Genomic DNA, 21,876 nt, shown 5'->3' on the forward strand with positions numbered 1-21,876 from the left:
AAATCAAACTTACCAATCCCATTCTGTCCTTGCTTTTGTGTTCTGTACATGTTCCTCCCATTGGTAGTTACTGTTTTATGATTATTTCCCAACCATCTGTTGTCTTTCCTTGAGCCAAAATAATTTCCCTTTATAATTTCATGAGTAATCAAGTAAGCATTATTTTCATGCAATTATATGTCTACTTACTAATCCTGACTCCTTATTCTTGTGTAAATACTCACCGAGTAACTGGAACAATTTGCCATTTAAATTTCTAGTGAACAGAAATCTATTTGCAAAATTTCAAATTTCCCTTTGGATTTTTATTAATACAATGATAATTAAACATTTTCTCTAATTCACATCTCTAGATAGCAGAAGGTATGTGCATGTTAGACATATCGAGATGCTTAAAGAACTGGAATGTGCATTGTATTAATAAAAGTGTTGGACATCTTCAGAGATTACACTGGGACTGGGGAAACATAAAATGCAATTCCAATCTTACGACATTTGCAAATTAAATGGTTTTGAAAAGCAAGACAATACTATGTTAAACTTTTTGAAAGGATTATGAAAGAGTATCTACATTTTTTAGATATTCCAGTGAGTAGCGTCATGGTATTTTTTGTTAAAAGGAGATATTTGCTGTAATCTAATATTCACAATAAATTAAATTCATAGGAAGTCAGAGTTCATTGCTAACACAGTCTCATAAATAAATCTATGCTGTTTATCTGATATTGCTAATGGGAGAGGAAAGGATCAGGCGTCTGGCTGTGATGGTTCTTATGCTGGGTTGAAGAACTGATCTGTCTCAGGACAAACAGTGCATGGTTTGCAGATCAGCCAGGTTGAAATAGGAGATAGATAAAAAGCAACCATGCTCTTACAACATCCTGTAGGATTTCCTGTGTAAATAGATTGGTAATTACTTTGGGCAGACAATTTGTAGCCCCAAAACTCCAGGGAAGCAAAGAAGACAGGTTTCCTGAATCTGTCCAGTGATTCCTGACACGTGGTTTGACTGTGAATGCTCAGTAAGTGATCTAAGAAGCGACACAAAGTTATTCTAAGCAGGAGCAAATGTTGCCAGCACCATGTGGGATAACCACACCTAAGTGGTTTGTGACAACCTGCAAAGGACACACATAAAAATAAGCAGTTTCAGAAACTGCAACCCTAACTTGACATATCTGAGATTTATTCATTTTATTTTTTGTGTAGATGGCCTGCTCACATTTGTTAATCATATATAAAAGGTATACCCATTGATGAATGAAGGGATTAAATCAAATAGCTGGTATTTTGATGAATAATAAATATATCATTATTATCTACACTAGCAATCCAGGTATGCTTAGATGACGATATGAGAATGTCTGAAAGATGCGCTGCATGAAATCCCTTCCTTTCGTAATGCTTTAAAAAAACCTTCTCAGATTAATGATATTTTAGAGCAACATTTACTCTGATGATTGGTTTAAATGTCAGTGGCAATCACATAATCCCCTAGTTCCATATGCCATAACATATCCACCCCTTTTAGCTGGTTTTAGGCAACATTCTCATTTTAAGAGCTTACATACAGAAAGGTAAGAGGTTGTTATGTAGGCCTTTTAGTAGTCCAAACGCTAAATGTATAAGAAGTTTTGTGGCTTTCTTCATTCTTTCATTACGAAATAAAACAGCCAAACTCTTGCTGTTACCTCCTCTGATTTGGTGCTCTGAAACACAAACAGATTGGCATTAAAGTGCTTATCAACTTTCTAGATGGATGTCAGTCAAATTTCATTGATTCAATGTTCATGTTATTGCTGCTTTCCTTTCCCTGGCTCTTTTGGGACATGCACATGTTTAAATTATTCATTAGCTTAAGTGCTTACTTGCCCTGCATTTAAGCAGGACTTAAGAGGGATTCTCCCCTTCCTTCTGTGCAACTCTGAAGTTCTGGGTTTACTTTCAGGTGTTGATACCTGTGCATAAAACTTTGTTGTCCATGTAGTGTGGTACTAACTCTTTTTCATCACTTCATACATGGTTTTCTTAATAGCACATCATCTAAATATGCTACCTAATTTGTTCTGTTAGTTTCAGATTTCTAAGAGAATATTTTCCGTTCATTTTTAGTTCTTAATTTTCTTCCTTTCTCTTCTTTGAAGCTAGTTCACTACTGAGGATGTTATGACTTTATTCAATAAAACAGATGTTGTGTAGGTGCTGCTCGTAGGTAGGTGGTGCAGAGTTGGAAGTTCAAGGGTGTGAAGTGTGTTTTCATGCTCATAAAGTTATTTGTATCAACAGCAAAAAACTCTAAAGATGAGTAAATAAGAATGTTCATGCTGGAAAGCTTAGATGTGATGCAGTGTAAACCTCCAAAAAAGAAGGATGCTGCTTTTTACTTACTAGGGGTAGAATAGACAATTCATTTCGTATTTCCAAAAGTATTCAATTTTCATGGTCATGTAATCAGCTAAACTCTTAAATTAAAAAAACCATAGTGTTTTCCCATCAGCAGCACCACCTAGAACTGATACTAAACCAGTGACAATGGGCTCCACATGGCTTTCAAATACCTCTCACCTCCAACAATCATCAGTCTTAGACTGGTTTCTCTGCTGTTTCCACTTTTTTCTTCCTATCTGAAAAAGCTACTATTTTATCCTGAACACAAGCAAGATCCTGGTATGCTCAAATGAATCTAATATCCACACTCTAATAGTGGCTTTAGGATGATTATACCCTTAATGCAGCTCTGTGAAAAAATCTGGAGAGCTATTTCAAACTACTTTATGCTCCATACAGTTATTCACTCCATGGTATACATCAGATTTTTTTCCCCAGCACAAAATATATAAGACTACTTGAATTAGAATTTAATTTCAAAAAGCTATTATAAAAATTAGTATTTTACACTCCCCTGTCCTCTCTAATTGCCCACTTAATCACACTATTTTTTTCCCATAACCAAAGTCAGAACTTGGATGGTGATGAAGCACTGCACATATTCAGTATTTCTGAAGATGTTTTGGACTGCTGGCTTTTCCTCCACTGCTGCAAAACAAGTATCTAATACATTGGTTTATTTTATTTCAAAAAATTATTTGCATTTGTGCTGCCCCACCTAAAATCATTTCTAGCAGGCAGCCTGGGGAGCAAACAAGAGAGTCTCTGCACTACACAGAACTTTGCAGTGGAAATACTGATGCTCTTCGTGTTTAAATTTTTCCTTATATAATCAGCTTTTGTGTTGCTGGAAAATTCTTTATACATGGGTGAGGCAAATCGTCTGCTTATATAAATATAGTACACGTAGCATCCTGTAGCAAAATGCACATTGATTCCAGTGGTACAAGCTCAACCCTACAAATGGTCTTATTTGTTGAGCTAGTTAGTATCCTAGAAAAAAACAACGAGTATATGCTCAGGCTACCTTTTCCTGCTTGTTTTGCTTGTATGTTAACCAAATATTAAACCAGAAGTAACCACAAAGTTTCATTCTACAAAATATAATTTTTGCTATTTCTACCCCGTAACTCTACACAACCACCTTCCTTGTGTGGGCTCTGTTACCTTTTTCAGGGACCTCATCAGAACACAACAATATTGATTCGACACTCAAAAATATGTTTTGCAGCAAGATGAGTTTTCTGTTGGTTTGTCAAAGGCTTTTTTAACCCCCACCCCCAGTAGTGATAGCAACCAGATTGGCACTTAGGGAGAAAACTTGCAAAGCAAAATCATGTTTGTGCTCTTTTAGCCTTAAAAAAAGGAAAAAAACACCCAAACAACCTAAACAAAAACCCACAATCCTAAACACCACAACACACACACACACACACACACACACACACACACACACACAAAAAATGGGGGAGAAAAAAAGACCATTTTCTTACACTGCTCAGTATACAACATCCTTGTAGCTGGAGATCCTAATCATGCTAAGAAAAATAGAATAGAAATAAAGGGAATGGAAAACATCAGGATGCAGGACACTGCCTAGTACTTTGCCTCACTCTGTACTATGTGACAGGAATTGCCAGCAGGCTGCTCAGTCTCACAGTGGAAAAGTACTGTCTGCTTCAGCCAATAAAAGCAGGATTCCCCTGCCCTGTGGGGTTCTCAGAGTTGTCATCTGGCACTTACCTAATGTTTAGGATTTGCTTTGCAACTCCTGTTTGGTTTGAAGCACGTATATGTGCAGGGGAAGGAAAAGGGACCTGTTTGTCTCTCAGTGCAAATTCACATCAGTCAGTTACAAACTTCAGGCTTTCCCGTGGGCTTTACCAAACATGCTTACCCTGTCATGGAAGAACATTTCCTTGAGATTTGAAAGCCTTTAAAGAGAGAAGATGATCCACGTTCCTATTTTGTCCAGTGAGTTGACCATACAAAAATGAAAAAAGTTGGGTTTAGGGCGTACTGAGCACATTTTAACACTGGTTTCCTTCATAGAGTTCCATAGTGCAGGTTTAGGATGCTTGGGCCAGATGTGTTGCTGAGGTACACATAAAGAGTTTAGATTCCTGCCAACTTCATAAATCCATCATTCATGTGGATACTGGAAATAGTTGAAATTTGTCAGATTATAAAAAAACAACCCAAAAAAACCCCATCAGAGTTCTCTGTTGTCTAAGCCCAGTCAGTGCCTATCCCTGTACCCAAGGAGTGAATATAGATGGTGCCTTGGGTCAGCCAATTTTTCCTTAATTACAGTAACTGAGGAAGGACTCAGAATGTTCAACGTTGGGCAACGCTATACAACAGTTGTTCAAATTTATATTCATCGTGCTTAGAAGTATCCACACAGAAATTAATTAATAGAATAAAGCAGCAAGTGCAACAACGGCATTATATGTTTATATATATACATTTATATGTATGAAATAGAATATTTTAAATACTTAATTCTTAAACTGCATATAAAGATTTTTACAATGTCCAGCCTAGCATTTTGTGCTGCACTGTGGCCAAACTGTGTGTGCATTGGGTACCTGTCTGCAGTGGGGTGGAGGAAGGAAGAGAAGAGAATAAGCCTCCATTTGTCCTCTACTAATTTTCACTTTTCTATGTTAAACTGTGATGGGATAAAACACAGTATAACAGTCATAACACTACCTATCTGTCCAAGTAGGTGATTTTTTGCAATGTGTTCTGAAATTGGAAAAATGTGAGAGGCTCAAGTTTACTGATATCATTTAATACGTCTATAAGTTTGTAGGCAAAGAGTATCTCCTGCTAAACTGTTCCTTCACACAGTTTCAACATTGATACAATTATAATTTAAATACTCTCATAAATTAAATACGCAAATAATTTATCTTGGTATGATGAATAATATTAATTCTCCTAACAAAGCATTCAAAGCCTTAATTGTACATGACTATCACAAGACTGACAGGAGACAAGAGTTTTCCATCACTATGTGTCTAAAGCAGTCAAGTGATTCCCAACCCTCTGCCTTTAAACAGTACAATTCTGTCTTCCTCTCTTTGCTTTGCCCTTGCTGACCTGCATCTCTGTTCTGCAATATCCATATTAGACATTTTCTCCATCTAAAGATCAGGTATACAAACACACATCTCTGTGTTATTTTTACAGCGTACTGCTCAGACTGTTGCTGTGTGCTGTTTGAAATATAAAATTCCTAGAAGGACTTCTTAAAAAATCCTTGTAATGCGGTAAATCCTTTAGTTACTTGAAGTCGGTTAACAGGCTTTTTAAGACTAATCATTGCTAGGTACTTGACAAATATATACAGGATACTGTATTCACAGAGTGAAGTTGATATCATCATTCATTATTTTATTACTTTACACACTGAAACCAGACTTCTGTGCCTCATGGGGAAAAAAAAAGTCATTTGCATTACTTTCTGGGAAAGGCAGGATTAATGACATCAAATACTCAGCAACTCTTCTGCTCAGTAAGAAACAACTTCTAAAGACTCTGGAACAGAAGTGGCCATTTTACTCATTAGCAAATGCCTATTTCTGAAACTTGCCTCTTGAAGGGGAACTAGATATGCTAACTTTTAGATATCTCACATTTGATACTGTGTGTTAACTACTCAAAATCTTTGTCTTTGGGCTGTTCTCTTTTTTTTCTAATGTGCTGAGAGTCCTTTGAGCCAGGAAAATATATGCAAATAAAATACTGCATTTTTACAGGTATAAAAGGATTTATAAGAAGAATAAACTCCTTATGATTACAGTAGAACAGTGCATGTACACTATTTTACGTGTGTTTGCATTATTATAAGGTACCTAACCAAAAAAGGAAAGATAAATAACACAGCAAACCCCCCTTACATTTAAAATAAATGTGGTCTTTAGATGCTCTGAAACAGTGGGGTTTGGCACAAAATGAGAAAAAAAAACCCACCACCTTGACCTAACTCTGTATTTACTTAAGTTTTGTAGCTGAAGAAAACTTGGGTTGACATCAGATCAGTATTTGGCAGAGCAAAATTACCAAAATAATATTTTAAATAATTTTGCATTTGTTGTTGCTCATGAGAAAAATGCCACAAAGAGGTCCAGCTTCTGTGAACAGAAGCCTCCAGTCAGGCCTGATTTTATTTCCATGTGCACAGGGATGTGGCAGTTGCTCATCAGCATCACGGAGCACTCCATGATTCAGCAAATTTCTTCCTGAGGGAACGGCTGACAAAGGCTGGATGACTAGAGGCATTTTCACATCCACTGGCAGAAAGCTGCAGAAGTCTTGGCTGAACTCTCTAGGGCTGGCAATGGCCATTAATGTCTCACTTACATGAGCACTCAAACTCTATTAATGAGTGCTTTTCACACACACACACACACACAGTAGCACTTCTAAGAACTTTTGGCTTTAGAACTTAGTTACAAGGGCTAAAAAATATCCCATCAATCAAGGCCTCAAGGTATTTCTCTGATATTTTAGTCCTATTTTTTTTAAGCGTTGTGACAGATATTTTACTAGTATACCACTAAGACATAAGCATACTGCTGCAGCTCTGTATTGCTACATCTCTTTCACCCATTAAACAGCAAATCTTTAATGATGCCAAAGCCCTATGGAGACTGAGGCTCAGGAGTGCTGAGCAGCTGCCCTCTCCCTGTCCTGCTCCTCCATCCCCATGAACCAGATGCAGTGTCATGCTGGGGTTCAGTATTTCTGAGTTTGAATTCCCTGTAGCAGCAAAGCTGGATGCAGTTTTTAATACTCTTCCTTCGAATTTGCAGGAGAGCTGCTCCCTCTGCTGAGTTCTCTGTCGATCGCCACCGGCACCTGATGTCCTTCCTCACCATGCTCGGCCCCAGCCCCGACTGGAACGTGGGGCTCTCTGCCGAAGATCTCTGCACCAAGGACTGTGGCTGGGTGCAGAAAGTTGTTCAGGATTTAATCCCCTGGGATGCTGGCACGGACAGTGGTGTTACCTATGAGGTATGGGGACTATTTGTAATATGTTCAAATATATTGCCTTAAAGCATAGAGGAGTGAAAGGTATTTGATCCATGGTAGTGTCCTATGTGACTTTATACTACTCCAGCAAAAATTTTTCTTAAAATTAATTAGAAGTCATTTAAACAGATGTTAGCTACGGTTACTGTTGGTCATTTTGTCTGAAGCCCTTTAAGCATTATTATTAATGGGATAACATTACATTCACCTGGGATGTTATTACCACAGAATCACGAATGAGTAAGGTTGGAGGGAACAACCATGAGCCATCTGGTCCAACCTCCCTATTTAAGCAGGGTCATCCCAGAGCACATTGCACAGCATTGTGTATGGTTCTTGAATATCTCCAGTGAGGGAGACTCCACCTCTCTCTGTGCAATCTTTTCCAGTGCTTGGCCACCTGTAAAGAATTTCTTACTCGTGTTCACTGCTTGTATTCACCTATTGAATACATGGAGGACTTAGCATTTAGGTGTCCAACCCCTGAGTTTTGGACTGTTTCAACCCAATGCCAACTGTTCTGTTTGGCACAGAACTCTATAACTGTTCCTTACAGCAAGGGTTGAAACTCGATTTCTCATCACCGTGAGACTATAAAATCATCCATTTTCTCTGTCTCCATCACTCTCTCAGTCTAGGAAGAGATTCAGATCATCCTCAGGTAAAGTCCTGGTTTTGACCAAATGAGTTATGGCAAGTGAATTGAACAGGTTACATGTCCATAGGTGACAGGTACCTACACTGTGTGTCTATGCAGGCAGTACAGACAGCTGAAGTGAGACTTGACTAGTCACAGCCTCAAATAGGGCACATATTCCCATGTCAGATGACAAGATGTGGATGATTTTATCTTTCAGACCCGGCCTCTTTAGAACCTAAGGAATTTCTCCAGTTATAATACAGCTCTGGGGGCATATTGAATAATTTATTTTTTTTTATTAATGTAGTTATTTAACCAGACAACAAGGCATGCATCTTATTGTTAACCCAGCTTCAGGCCTGAATCCTGAACTATTAGAGAAGTACTTCCTGACAAAGCGAAACAAAAAACAACAAAAAAACCCCAAACCAACCCCCCAAAAAACTAAACCAAAAAACCTTACCATTAAGTATGAATGTACCAAGATCATCTTACACAGGAATTTTGGAATTTAGCATCTCGTAGTAGTTTTTATTTCTGGAGATTAATTGTATTATTAACTAATAATTTCTTTTTTAACATTTTTTTTCTTTTTTTGCAGTCTCCTAACAAACCTACAGTGCCTCAGGAGAAGATCAGACCACTTACAAGCTTAGATCATCCCCAAAGTCCATTTTATGATCCAGAAGGAGGATCTATCAAGCTGGTAGCCAGAGTCGTCATTGAGAGAATTGCACGCAAGGTATAATACACATGTAAAATTCTCAAGTGAATGCAAAAAACCACTCCATAAACCAGAAAACTAACCTTTCCTCCCCCTTCCCCCCAAATCTACACTCTTTACCCTACTCACAACAAAGCTAAGGGCAGAAAAAACCTACAACTGCCTTAAGGTATTACTTCTATTACTGGTAACTGTTGCATCTGCTTAATTGGGGACTTTCTTTAAATATGCCTAGGAATTCTAAGATAAAAAGGTGCTGCAGGTGCAGTAGTGCCTCACAATATACTGGTTTAGCCCCTCTCTCTGCATTCACGTATGAATTTCCTGTATTCAATCTCCACAACAATGTTTTTGCAGGGGGAGCAATGCAATATCGTTCCTGACAACATAGATGATATTGTGGCAGATCTGGCACCGGAGGAAAAAGAAGAAGGTACGTTTTAAATTAGTTCATGCAGTACTAATTTATATTTTGTTTCATTCTCCCCTATGATTGGTAGATAAGGAACAAAACTGACTCAGGAGCAAAAATTCCACTTGGTGTCAAACAGTGATTTAGGTTTTCATCTCTTCTGCTGTCTACTATTAGTCTTCCCTTATAAAGCAAATAAATTTTGCATATATACCTAGAAGATGACAATAACAATACAGATGATAAAAGAGAGAAGCCTTTTGGGATTCAGATAATTTTTTTTTTTAAATGAAAGCTGGCAATTGGTAATTCTTGTTTCTTCTGGGCTAAAATGCTGAAGATAGAACGCAGAACGAAAGAATGTATCCTATTAGAATCTAAAGTAATCATCAGCCAAGTAAAGGGGAGAAAATGGAAGACTATTTTTAACATTCAGTGCCTTTCCTTACTTTTTAGATGATACCCCTGAGACCTGCATATATTCAAACTGGTCCCCATGGTCAGCCTGCAGCTCTTCTACCTGTGAAAAGGGGAAGAGGATGAGGCAGAGAATGCTTAAAGCTCAACTGGACCTCAGTGTGCCCTGCCCAGACACCCAAGATTTTCAGCCATGCATGGGTCCAGGCTGCAGTGATGAAGGTAATCAGGAATGAAATGTGGAGTAGAAGAACACCTTGTAGAGTTTTCTCTTCCTTTAAATTTCTAAAGGCTGTTGGTTGCTGTAGTATGGCTTCGGTTATGGCAAACAGAGGGATAACTGCTAAAGAACACTATATGAAGCTGTCTGTGGTCAATTCTGCATTTCAGCTGAGTCAGTGCATATAGAACGCAAAAGCATAAAGGAAAGGAGTAAAGGAAGCAGTAGAGGAAAGGACAGTGTGAAAGGCAGCATCAAAGTGAATGCTGCACAGAAATGGGCAGCTACAGATTTATCAGCAATTCTGTCAATACTTGCAATTGAAACGGTTCTCTGTATTTTAGATGGTTCCACTTGCATGATGTCTGACTGGATTACATGGTCCCCCTGTAGTGTTTCCTGTGGAATGGGAACGAGATCTAGGGAGAGATATGTAAAACAGTTCCCTGAGGATGGCTCCATGTGCAAAGTGCCTACAGAAGAGACTGAGAAGTGTATTGTAAATGAGGAGTGCTGTAAGTATTTTATTTAACTTGATAAAATCCAGCCTATAACACGAGCTCTGCCCAAACCATTTTTTATATGAGCCCTACTTATGAACCATTTCCTCTGTCCACTTTGAATAGCTCCCAGCAGCTGCCTTGTCACTGAATGGGGTGAGTGGGATGAATGCAGTGCTAGCTGTGGCACAGGTATGAAGAGACGGCACAGAATGATCAAGATGACTCCTGCTGATGGATCCATGTGCAAGGCAGAAACTACAGAGGCAGAGAAGTGCATGATGCCTGAATGCCGTAAGTGTGCGGGAGTTTATCTCCTCTGCTACAGGGAGGCATCATCTGACACATTGTTCCAGCACACAAAGAACATAGCTAAACTAGAAGCAATGTTGCTTTTTCTTGTTCTCCTTAAAATTAGGTTTCTTAGGGAATGTGCATTAAGTACCACATTCACCACCAGGATGGGAACATCAGTTAAAAAAAATGTTCACTGGTATCCTATTACTGTATGACCCACATAGTGGTGTGTATATCAGCAAGCCATACCTAAACAACTCTGAAGTTATGGAATATGAGGCATATTTAGTCATAAGGCTAGAATAAAACAAGTAAAACCATGTCCTCTCCTTTTAGCCCGTGGACAATTCAGAAATCGAGGTGCTCCTTTTGTGCAGTCAGCCAGCCTCACCCTTCCTATTAATATTGTTTTTAATTTCTTAAGAAACATTAAGATTTTCATCAGAGACAGAGATAAGTTTAAAAATGTTTTTGGTAGATAAAATATGGAAGTTTCACATTTTAGACCAAATCAATTTGACTTCCAGTTCTGTCCACTGTAACAATCCAGGGGTTTTTTTACAGGAGTTATGACGGAAACATAGCTTCTTAAAGTATTAATTCCTCAGATGCACTGGGATTCTGCAGATAAGAATAAGCTACAGAAAAAGATAGCAAAGAAAAGATATTAAAATCAAGCAAACCTTTCAATTTAATATACTGTTTTCTGAGCTTCTTCAGCAACATCATTTAGCTTGTGACAAGAAAGTATAATTGGCTGATGGCAGATAAAACATAGCGCATTTTCCACCTGTATTATTTTCAAAACTTATACCTTCGTAATTTATTTGTAACAAGAATTCATTACCTTTTTATTTTCATGTCAGATACCATCCCCTGTCTACTCTCTCCTTGGTCTGAGTGGAGTGACTGCAGTGTAACTTGTGGGAAGGGAATGCGAACCCGGCAAAGGATGCTGAAATCCGCTGCTGAACTTGGAGACTGCAATGAGGAGCTAGAACAAGCAGAAAAATGCATGCTGCCTGAATGCCGTGAGTCTGGGAAATCCCCTGGAAAGAGGAGAATAATTACAAGTGTAACAGTCCATGGGGCAAAACTCTATCACCATTTAAGCATCACTTCTTAGATGGGAGGAATATCGACTGTGCATTGTTAAAAAAATTATTATTGTTATTATACACCTTCAGCAATTGAAAGCTGGAATATGATTGTGTCTTAAATTCAGCTTGTCTTAAGCCTATGCTGGTGATCAATCCTGATCAATACAGAATGCAGAAGGAAAGAATGTATCCTATTAGAATCTAAAGTAATCATCAGCCAAGTAAAGGGGAGAAAATGAAAGACTATTTTTAACATTCAATGCCTTTCCTTACTTTTTAGATGATACCTCTGAGACCTATATATATTCAAACTGGTCCCCATGGTCAGCCTGCAGCTCTTCTACCTGTGAAAAGGGGAAGAGGATGAGGCAGAGAATGCTTAAAGCTCAGCTGGACCTCAGTGTGCCCTGCCAAGACACCTAAGATTTTCACGCTAGAAAACCTGTTCAGATTAGATCCAGTCAGAGTTGCTCAAGGAAATGTTCAGTGAAGTTTTACTGTCTCCAAACATAGCAATATCACTGCCTCTCTGGGCACCTCTTGCAGTGTCTAACCACCACCACCAGTGAAAAATATTTTTCTTGCATTTATACAAAATTTGCCATATTTTGTGCCTGTTGCCTCTCATCCTTCTATTTTCCTCTGAGAAGATTCTGCCTTGGTTTCACCTATACCCTCCCCCTATGTACTAGGAGACAGCAATAGGATCCTCAGTTTTTTCTACCTCATATGCCATGTGCTTCAGCCTGTCTCCTGCCTGTCTTTGTGGTCATCCTCTGGTATGTCCACATCTCTTTTCTACCAGGGAGCCAGGAAATGAACACAGCACTCCAGAAGTGGAGTACAGGGGGTGCACAGTTCTGCTTGTTTAACACACTTCAGGCAACTGTTTGTGAGCTTCCCAATAGTAAATAAGTCAGAATTATAAAACCTACTTTTTTACTTAAATGCAGAATGTGTGCTTGGAGGGAAGGAAAGAAGAGTTAAAATCACCTGTGAGATTGATTCTTTTAACTCACTCAAAGAGCACAAAAGAGGCTTTCTCTGTCTTTGACACATCTGTGAACTTTGATACAATTTGCAGCCTCCGATATCACATAAGCCAGTGGATGGTGTGGAGACAGCTGCAATGATTTTTTACCTCACTCCATTAAAATCCCCTACTTGTTGGGCAGTGCAAATTTCCAGTTGCTTTTCAGTCTTTGTAAAGGGTGATAGCCTAAGGTGCTGCTGAATGAATGAGATATGATTGCTTTTCGCATCCTGTTGCCAGCTGGTTTATGAGGTTTTATCACAAATTACATAATTTTTTCACAGAAAGTGTTGGTTAAAAAGGCTTTTACACTGTAATTGCTCATTCAGCTTTTTTTAAGTGATGTGAAATATCATTTTGATTATTATTCACTGGGGCTGTAAGTGTTAAGCAGTGCTGAAAGATGAAAACTTTAAAGATATAATGGTATTAGTGAATATGGCTTATTGCATAACACTGCCAGAAAGCAAGGCTTAGCTCTCAGAGGTAGCAAATTCTTTTGAAATATAACTCAATTTTCAGCAGGTTTTCATTACAAAACAGACATATGGGTGGGAAAATTGAAGAAGACGCAGGAGAATTATTTATATGTTCATTGTAATTTTAGTGATGTGCCAACACCACTCTTGAAGAAGAAATCGAGGAAAGTGTCAAATAATACTTCTGCTAGGAACGGACTCGGGAAATTTTGATGTACAGTCTCAAAACATTTGCTGAGAAGACTGGAATCTTAAGCTGTGTTCGTGTGTTTAGGGTGTAAAAACCTCATTAGGTACATCTTGTTTCTTGACCTTATGTTTAGATTTCATGGATTTTGTGCCCTGTTTCTTACTCTTTGCAGCCATTGACTGTGAACTGACGGAGTGGTCCCAGTGGTCCGAATGCAACACCTCGTGTGGAAAGGGCCATATGATCAGGACAAGGATGATTAAAATAGAGCCCCAGTTTGGAGGAACAGCATGCCCAGAAACCGTCCAACGTTCAAAATGTCGAGTAAGGAAATGCCTGCGAGGCCCGGGTATGGAAAAGAGGCGCTGGAAAGAGGCCCGGGAGAAAAGGAGAAGCGAACAAGCAAAAAAGAATATAGATAGTGAGCAATATCCAGGTGAGTGTCAAACCATTTTTGGAATGCTCGTGGCTAGTTGTCTTTTCTGCATAACAGGAGTTACAGTGCACTCCAGCATTTCAGCCTAGGGAAAGTTTTAGTAATAAAATAAAACACAGCCCCTTTTGGTGTTTGCCTGTCACCAAAAACCTGTGCAATGATATTAAAGTGTGACCTGAGTTGGAGAAAAGCTCACGTCTGCCCATGTCCCACCACTGAAAATATTTTAGCTACTCCACACAAAAGAATAGAATGTGAAAAAAATCTAAAATTTAGACCTGGCAAAGGACTGGTTGCAGTTTCTGCAGATCTGGGTGATAATCTTTGCATCCAGTTGCCTTTAAACTTCTGAAACATTTGTTCCTGGATCCAATGCTGAATTTTGAAACTGAATTAATTTCCATCTCGATAATCTGATTCAGACTCAGTCTCCTCTGAGAGATCTGTTAGTGCTGCTTTTTCAATAGGGGATAATATTATCAAGTACTGATTCCACAAATCAACAAAACATAATATCTTGGCCTGTAGTTTACATTGTGTCAAGAGGAATTACTGCTAAGTTGTGGTTCATGCTTGTCTGACATTTAACAATTTGTTAGTTTGTCTTTTCTAATGTAGATAATGTAGACAGTAAATTTCTTTTTTAATCCTTTTTTCAGTGTTTGACAAATGCACCTTGATTATACTTAACAGGTGGTTCTACTACTAAAAAAATTATTCAAATCACTTATTTTTTTAGTTTGTAGGCTGAAACCATGGACTGCTTGGACAGAATGTTCTACACTCTGTGGAGGTGGAATTCAGGAACGCTACATGATGGTGAAGAAGAGGTCCAAAAGTACTCACTTTACCAGTTGCAAAGACAAAAAGGAGCTAAGAGCATGTAATGTTCATCCTTGTTAACAAAACACAAGGTTCCAAGTGATGCACTCTGAGCTAAATGGAAAGTCAACCTTGGTTTGGTTTTTAAAACAACAACAACAAAAATATAAAGTGTATATTAGTTTTCATTTTTGCAGTGTGGTTTGCTTTTTAGTCTTGCTGGTGCAAGAAAAATATTTTATAAATGTTTCCTCACAGATTTATGCTGAGAGTAAATCTTTGGTACTCCAGCCAGCCCTTAATGCATAAAAATAGTAAGTCATCATGAGTTATTTAACTAAAATACAGACATATTTGTGGACATGGAATAGCCATATAGAAATGCTACTTGTAAAGACATGGGATGCATGCGTATTAACACAAGTGACATGTTTCATATGAGGGAGGATTTCTCTCTTGATTTGATCTGATTTTAAAAATCCAAAGCAGTGCCTACATAATTACACAACTATGCCAAGGAGTAATTTCAGTAATGCTGGTTCAATAATATTAAAGGTGCATGTTTATCTTTTTACACTATTGGGTTAAGCTGATAGTTATAATAATAATAATAATAATCCTAAATACTTTTCTTCACGTGGATGCTGTGGTCCATGCAAAATGGTCTTTGTTTCATTAAAACTTAAAAAGAAAATAATTTGTTCAGCTCAATAATGATGTCTGACCACTACACACTCAAGTCAAAACAGCACACAAAGAAAACATGTGAATGTCATAATATATTTAGGTTCCATACTCCTATTTTGGATCTATCCGCTGCCTCTCAAAATAGATACAAAACTAATAGAAATTGGTCTAGAGAGTTGTAACAGCTGTGTCACATAAAGTTTCCACATGAGAGACACTAAAAAACTAGATTCAGTTTCACGAGGATGTTAATCACAGATGAAGAGGGAAATAGGTTTATAATATAACAAAAATGGTAGAGAAAAGGTGAGCCAGGTTCTCATGTATCCCTTATAACAAACAAAGGGAAGGAAGCCTCTGAAATGAAACAATGACAGTCTCTTAAGAAGGTAATTAGAGATTGACACAGGAATACATTTACAGCACTGTCATTTATGTTTGTTTTTTTTACTCAGAGTATAGAATAATCTAAAAATTACTAAATTTGTGAAGATTAGCCATTTGTAGATATACTACCAGGTTAAATTCCCTCCCTGACCACTTGAGTGATCAACAAACTGCCTGAGATTAGAAAATAGCTCCTCACCTTTCTAATTGCTATTTAATACCCTCTGCTGCAGAATTTAGGTCTCATCCCTATGTGTAATCAAGTGTAATCAGCAAGACCCTTGGGCTTCACTTGTTATTGGAATACAATATTGTCCTGCAGGTTTAACAAGATAACATTAAAGATAAGAGGTTGTTGTCTTTTGGTCCAGGAAAGGCAGCATACACCTATGTCTCTACAGAAGTAATAACAATGCACTGAAAATAAAGACTGTTGATGCTGACTCTTTAAACAAGCTTGAGAGAAATGAATGGAGCAAAATTTATTTTGTGGTGTCTTTAAAGCAGCCTTAAGTAATTTACTCACTTCCTTAACACTGAGAAGCTGACACCTGGGTTTTAAGTGTTCCCACACTCAAAGTGTGTGCACCACAACCCACTGAGGATGTTCAGCTTCACTACCACCACCCTGGGGATCCTCTCATTACCCCCCTGTACCTGAACAGGGTGCACCCAGACGGGCTGGTTGCATTACATCATAGGGCTTTTCATCATCATTTCTCTGCTGAACGCTGCAAGGGCTGCTCAGTACTTCCACATCTGCTGCATCCCAGCCCCTCAAGGTATTGTACTGCTTTTTGCATATTTGGAATGAAGGAAGAGCCAGGAAAACAATGGAACCAACCACAGTAATAAGCCTCTCCCTCTGCTGCTAAATGAAATGGGTGCAAGTCCACAGTCAACCAAACGAGGAGAAAAAAGGATACAACAAGGTTTAATGCTAAAACCAAACATTTTACATTTTGCACAGCTTGGCTCACTTAATAATATTAAATCAGAAGATAGTTTGCCTTCTTGGGCCTCTTCAAAAATTCTATAGTTTATGTCTCTGTAGCACTGCCATTGCAGGATAGCAGCAAGTCTGTCCCTCTCTAATGCTTTACAACCTTACCTTGCACATGACCCTTTCCTGACCAAAACAAAAACCCAACAAAAAAACAGTGGAATGATACAGAAGCTGGAGGAGTGACCAGCCGAGCATGTTTTGGGTGAAGAAAGAGATATCTGCAAGAGAAGGGCTACAGTGACCAATGCCAGGGCAGAGCTACATCTACTCACCCCACCCACCCCCGTGAGCCGCTCTGGCTGAGCTGACAGAGGCTACCCCTGCTGGGAATATTCATTCAGAAAAGCAATCTTTGACCACAAAAGGTGTGGTTTTGGAGGCTTGGATCTGTGAGAGCCTGGGACAGGGGGAGCAAAAGAAGAAAGTTTCTCCTGAATGGAAAAAAAGTGTTATGAGTTCATGAACCATATTTTATCTCATCGACCCTTATCACTGGTAAAGCTGTTCTTACAAAACCATGCCTGTTTCAGCAAATAATCAATTAAAACCAATGTTGTATTTTCATTTTCACGTTTGTTGCAGTTCATCAAGCTGTTTGGTCCATTAAATACACCCTTTGACAGAGGCTACATAGTCCAAATACATCTTTAGGTATATAGGAAATATACAATATCTTTCTGAATGTGCTCACAAAACTGTCCATTAAAACAATCTAGCATTCCTTTCTCTGTAGTTCTCACTAATTTGATTCTCCATATACTTTTTTTTTCCCCTCTTAGAAGGCTGTTCTTAGAAGTGTGATTTCCAGTCATTTCTCTTAGGCTCATTAAAGTTATGAAAATTGGAAATTATTTTTCCCCCCACCTTGTTAATGGATGAAATGACAAGGTAAATTGCACCGGGTCAAAAATATGTGATCATTCCTGCTTAGGTTCAGTTTTTCACACTGTTTTTCTGTTGAAACATTTTACAAATCACTTGTCTTTCTTCTAACTTGATACAAGAGAAATATTTAAGCTTGTTACATTTTGTAAAAAAAGAAACACAAACAAAAACAAATGAAGAAAAAATAAGAGGTTGATTTTCTATTCAGAAAAAAAAAAGCTCTGATATACAATATGTAGAAGTCTTGCATTGTTACTGTAAACTTTCTAGTAGTGTAATAGCCACTGATTATCAGTCAATAAAAATAAGAACTGTTATTGTTCTGATGTCCTGAATATTCCTGCTGAACTGAAAGCACAGATGTCACTCCAGTTTTGTAGACCTCGACTATCAGATCTTAGCATTGTGCATATGTTTTTTTTTCTAATATACAAACTGTAGAAGCTTTACACATAACAGAAAAGAAAAGTTAGGGGCTTAACAAATGTACAGTAGGACTCTCTGTGTGTGGCCTACCAAGTTAAAAAAAGTTTTGTTTAATTGCATTTTTAGAGTTCCTTCGTTGTTTTTGTTTGCTGTGGAATTATGAAAAAGCTCCCATGAACATTTCTTACCAAAGTCTTGTGTAGATGTTTTGTAGCTGTCTGGCTAACACATTATTATTATTATTATTATTATTATTATTTTATTATTATTATTATTATTATTATTATTATTTTGGAATAAAGACATCTTTACTATGAATTTTACACTTGTATGAGGTTCTGTTCAACTAATACGATCACGTACACCAAAAAACACTTATTAATATGAGGAGTCAAGTCATGTTCCTATTTACATTTTAATCCTGTTCAAGGTAATGGAATATTGGGAGTGAGTGGATTTTACTTTCATTCTTTCTACTTGGAAGTTGTCTGCATCAAGGTCTTTGTCAAATGGTTTGTTGTTCTCTAGAAGTCACAGGGTAACTCAAGAACATTCCATAAATTACTGTGTATTACTCTTATGTGGGTTTTGTTGCTGTTGTTGATTTTTAATAAAAGAGAAACTATTTAAAAGAACACATTTTAAAGCCTGGTGATACAAGAAAAAAAGCTGCTAAAAATGAACTTTCAAAAAGTCTGAGATTTTGTGAAGCTTTCAACAGATATTTTGTGCTACTAGAAAACTACTTTGGGACACTGTGATTGCAAGTGAGTCACTGATAATTACAGAGGTGACGGGAGCCACTCAGCAATGTTGCTACTCTAGAAATCCAACTGTATGTAACATCTTGCAGCCAGGTAGAAGTGACAAGTGTGTTCACAGAGAAACCCCTCTACCCTAAAACTCAAACCTAACAAGGCTGAGGGAAACCTAGAGGGAGTGCCTGCAGATGACAAGCTGGGAGTTCCACACCAATAAGTGAAGACACAGTCTTGTCCAATACATCTTTATTGGCATTTAGCTGTTTGCTCTTAGTAAAATTGCTCAGTACTTCCAAGCAGCTGTTTCAAGGTGGGTTTGTCAGTGTGCACAACAGCAGCATGGGAGGCACCCCAGCAGCACTGCCAGCCTGCCCCACACTGCCCACTCACTGAGCATCCCTGCACCAGTGGAACTGCGTGACTCGGAAAGGGGCAGCGCCTCCTGCCAACCTGCTGCCTGCAGAGACTCTGCCGTGGTATCATTTAGTCCTTATAGCCACTGTCAGAAGCACAAAGACAGGTTAACTCACCTTTCCCTAAGCTCTGCTTTAGTTGCTACATGGATTTATGGAGCAATGCATTGTCCTGGCACACCAAGCGGCGAGACACCGTGAACAGCAATCGTAATCTTACGGCCTGTAAAGCTGTATCTGGCGAGCTTTCTCTGGGAAGGGGTCACAAAGCACAGGGAATATATGACCTCTTGAGGTGCTAGCCAGCCAAGTGACTGCTTGGGACCTGCCTGACCTCACTTCAGGTGCTCTGTGCATGGCCAAACACACCTAAACCATAACCAGCATGGCAGAAAGATGATGAGTGGAGCAGGTCCTCAACTGGGATTTGTAATATGAGTGAACCAATTCAGTCCCTTTCTAGAGAGAGTTGACAATATCAGGGCCACAGAAACTGAGTGTCTGGGATGGGAAAAAAACCCAGAAAATGCTGAAATTATGCACAGCTCTTAGCTAAAATCTGAACCCTATCATTGCAGACTATAATTTCCATTTCTAATGTAGCTATTGATGCCACAGCATATTGCCACATGGCTCTTAGTCTGTAAAGCAAGCTATAGAGTGTGTGTGTGTGTGCACACCTCTGTGTAAATACATACATACATATATGTGGTATACAGTGTACACATACTGACGCAATTTTTTCATGGTTTGGTTTGGTTGTTCATTTTTTTTCACTTAGAAAGCAGCATACTAACTATTGGGGGGGGGAAACCTTTACCAGTAAATTGAAATATGCTAAAAAATCTCTTGCTACCAAGTTTAAGGTACTTAGTATTCTTTGCTCCACACGCTAACTCATTTAAGATCTTTATTGCAACACTTTCAACTTTGGGACTCAGTCACTTCATGTAGCATTTTGCAAAACAAAGCTGTTACAGGCCACCTGAATGATATTGAATTTTGTCTCCTCTGGTTTTCAAAAGACAGACCAATTTGTGCCATAACTGATGGGCACATTAGCTGCTCGGTAGGCGATGACATTTTTCACATATGGTCTAGATAGCTTAATGCATCTAAAATGCTAAAGCTTGGAGCTCTGCATTATCATCTTCTTTTCAGAAGTCCTCAGGAACATCAGTTACTCTGCCATCAGTAATAAACTTGCAAACACTGAGGCAGGAAAGTACTCCCTTTCTGTTTCTGTACCTCATTTGCACAAGTAGGAGAAATGAAGCCTCTCCTAACTCAGAGTTTGCTTCCTTTTCATGGCAGGGTATTTTGAAATGGCTCTTTTAAAATACACATTTGATATACATTTCAAAGAAAGACCAAAAAGTTTGTTTCCAAACATGACAAACATTTCTCACCATGCCTCTAACTGTGCTGTTTGAACCAGCAGTGGCATTACCAGCACCTGCCTAAGGGCAGCTCAGACTGAAGTCTCCGAGGGGCTCTCTCAGGAGCATACGGCAACATTTGAGAAGTGCCTGGTGCTTTTGAAAGGCCAAAAAACTCTGCATGCCCCCTCCATTGTGCCAGATACATCCTTAGTGCATTTCATGGGCTCAGCCCCAAGGCCATCCCAATCACCACAGTCACAACAGTGCCAATACAAGAGCCTCTCTGTGAGCCTGGGATGCCCCAGAGGACAATGCCCTAGAGGGAAGGGCCACAGGCAGAGTATAACATCTGCCTTTCAGGGCAAATCAGAAGTTCTGGGTTTAGGTACAATAGGCAGGACTGTGAGTTCCTGGACATGATGAACAGTCACACTCCTGGCTCTCACCATTCAGACTGGAAGTCACCAAGAGCCTTAAACACTCACCCACCCGAGGCCCAAATGCAGAAAGTACCCCAAAGCAGCACAGCATGTACCAAACCAGCTTTACCTAAACTGCCTTTTTATCACAAAAAAAGAGAGAAAGAGCACGTATGCATATAAAGAAAAAGAGCAATCAGGACACATGGCTATATCACAGAACCTTTCCAAGCAAAGCTCTCCTTCCCACTGAAAGGCCTGGATGGTGCTGCCAAAAACTCATCACCTCCCTGTGCCCGTAGAAGGTGGTGTGATTGAGTCTATACAGAAAGCACCACAGTTGTTCCACTAACAGTGACTGTAAAACTAAACTGGATGACACTTGTGCCAGGGTTAGGCTTAGAAGAAAGAAGTCCCAGAGTTGACATTCTAGCAGCACTATCAAACTTTTGGGGGGGCATTGAGCATCACTTGCAGAAAGCCAGTAGCTTATCCCTGCCTCTGAACAGCTCAGGTCAGCAGAACAAGGGGTCTTAAAAGCATCATGCAGCTCCTGAGAAGGTAAAGTGAGCACAATATATAGGAGTAGCCAGTGGTTAAGTCTCCTTAAGTAACCTTCCCAGATAGGACTAATGAGGCTATGATTAGGATTTATACTTCTGTTATATGAACGTGAGCGTTAAGCCAAGGTAGTTGGGCCAACAGCTGAAAAAACACAAATAACAGATCCCACACTTTACCCATAAACCTCAAGGTATCACACAGTATTTTATCAACATAAATCAGAATTTAAAACAGCAAAAAAAAAG

At 38.8% G+C, this 21,876-nt stretch overlaps 1 protein-coding gene across 2 annotated transcripts in view; it reads left to right on the plus strand.

Moving 5' to 3' along the window:
* The window catches only part of SPON1 (spondin 1), a 188,831-nt gene extending 171,790 nt beyond the window's left edge, over nt 1–17,041 (plus strand). Inside the window, exons 8-16 of one of the 2 annotated variants that reach the window (XM_027699354.1) lie at nt 7,212–7,413; nt 8,673–8,813; nt 9,153–9,228; nt 9,664–9,846; nt 10,189–10,359; nt 10,471–10,638; nt 11,508–11,672; nt 13,616–13,879; nt 14,619–15,469. In XM_027699354.1, the coding sequence (XP_027555155.1) occupies nt 7,212–7,413; nt 8,673–8,813; nt 9,153–9,228; nt 9,664–9,846; nt 10,189–10,359; nt 10,471–10,638; nt 11,508–11,672; nt 13,616–13,879; nt 14,619–14,782 (1,534 nt within the window). In that variant the 3' untranslated portion in view covers nt 14,783–15,469. Of the gene's footprint in view, nt 1–7,211; nt 7,414–8,672; nt 8,814–9,152; nt 9,229–9,663; nt 9,847–10,188; nt 10,360–10,470; nt 10,639–11,507; nt 11,673–13,615; nt 13,880–14,618 lie in introns of both variants that reach the window. The other variant, XM_027699362.1, reaches the window with a different exon arrangement.
* The last annotated feature ends 4,835 nt before the right edge of the window (nt 17,042–21,876 follow it).

The sequence above is a fragment of the Neopelma chrysocephalum genome, unplaced genomic scaffold, assembly GCF_003984885.1.
Source record: "Neopelma chrysocephalum unplaced genomic scaffold, ASM398488v2 Primary Assembly neopelma1_24, whole genome shotgun sequence".
NCBI lineage: Eukaryota > Metazoa > Chordata > Aves > Passeriformes > Pipridae > Neopelma > Neopelma chrysocephalum.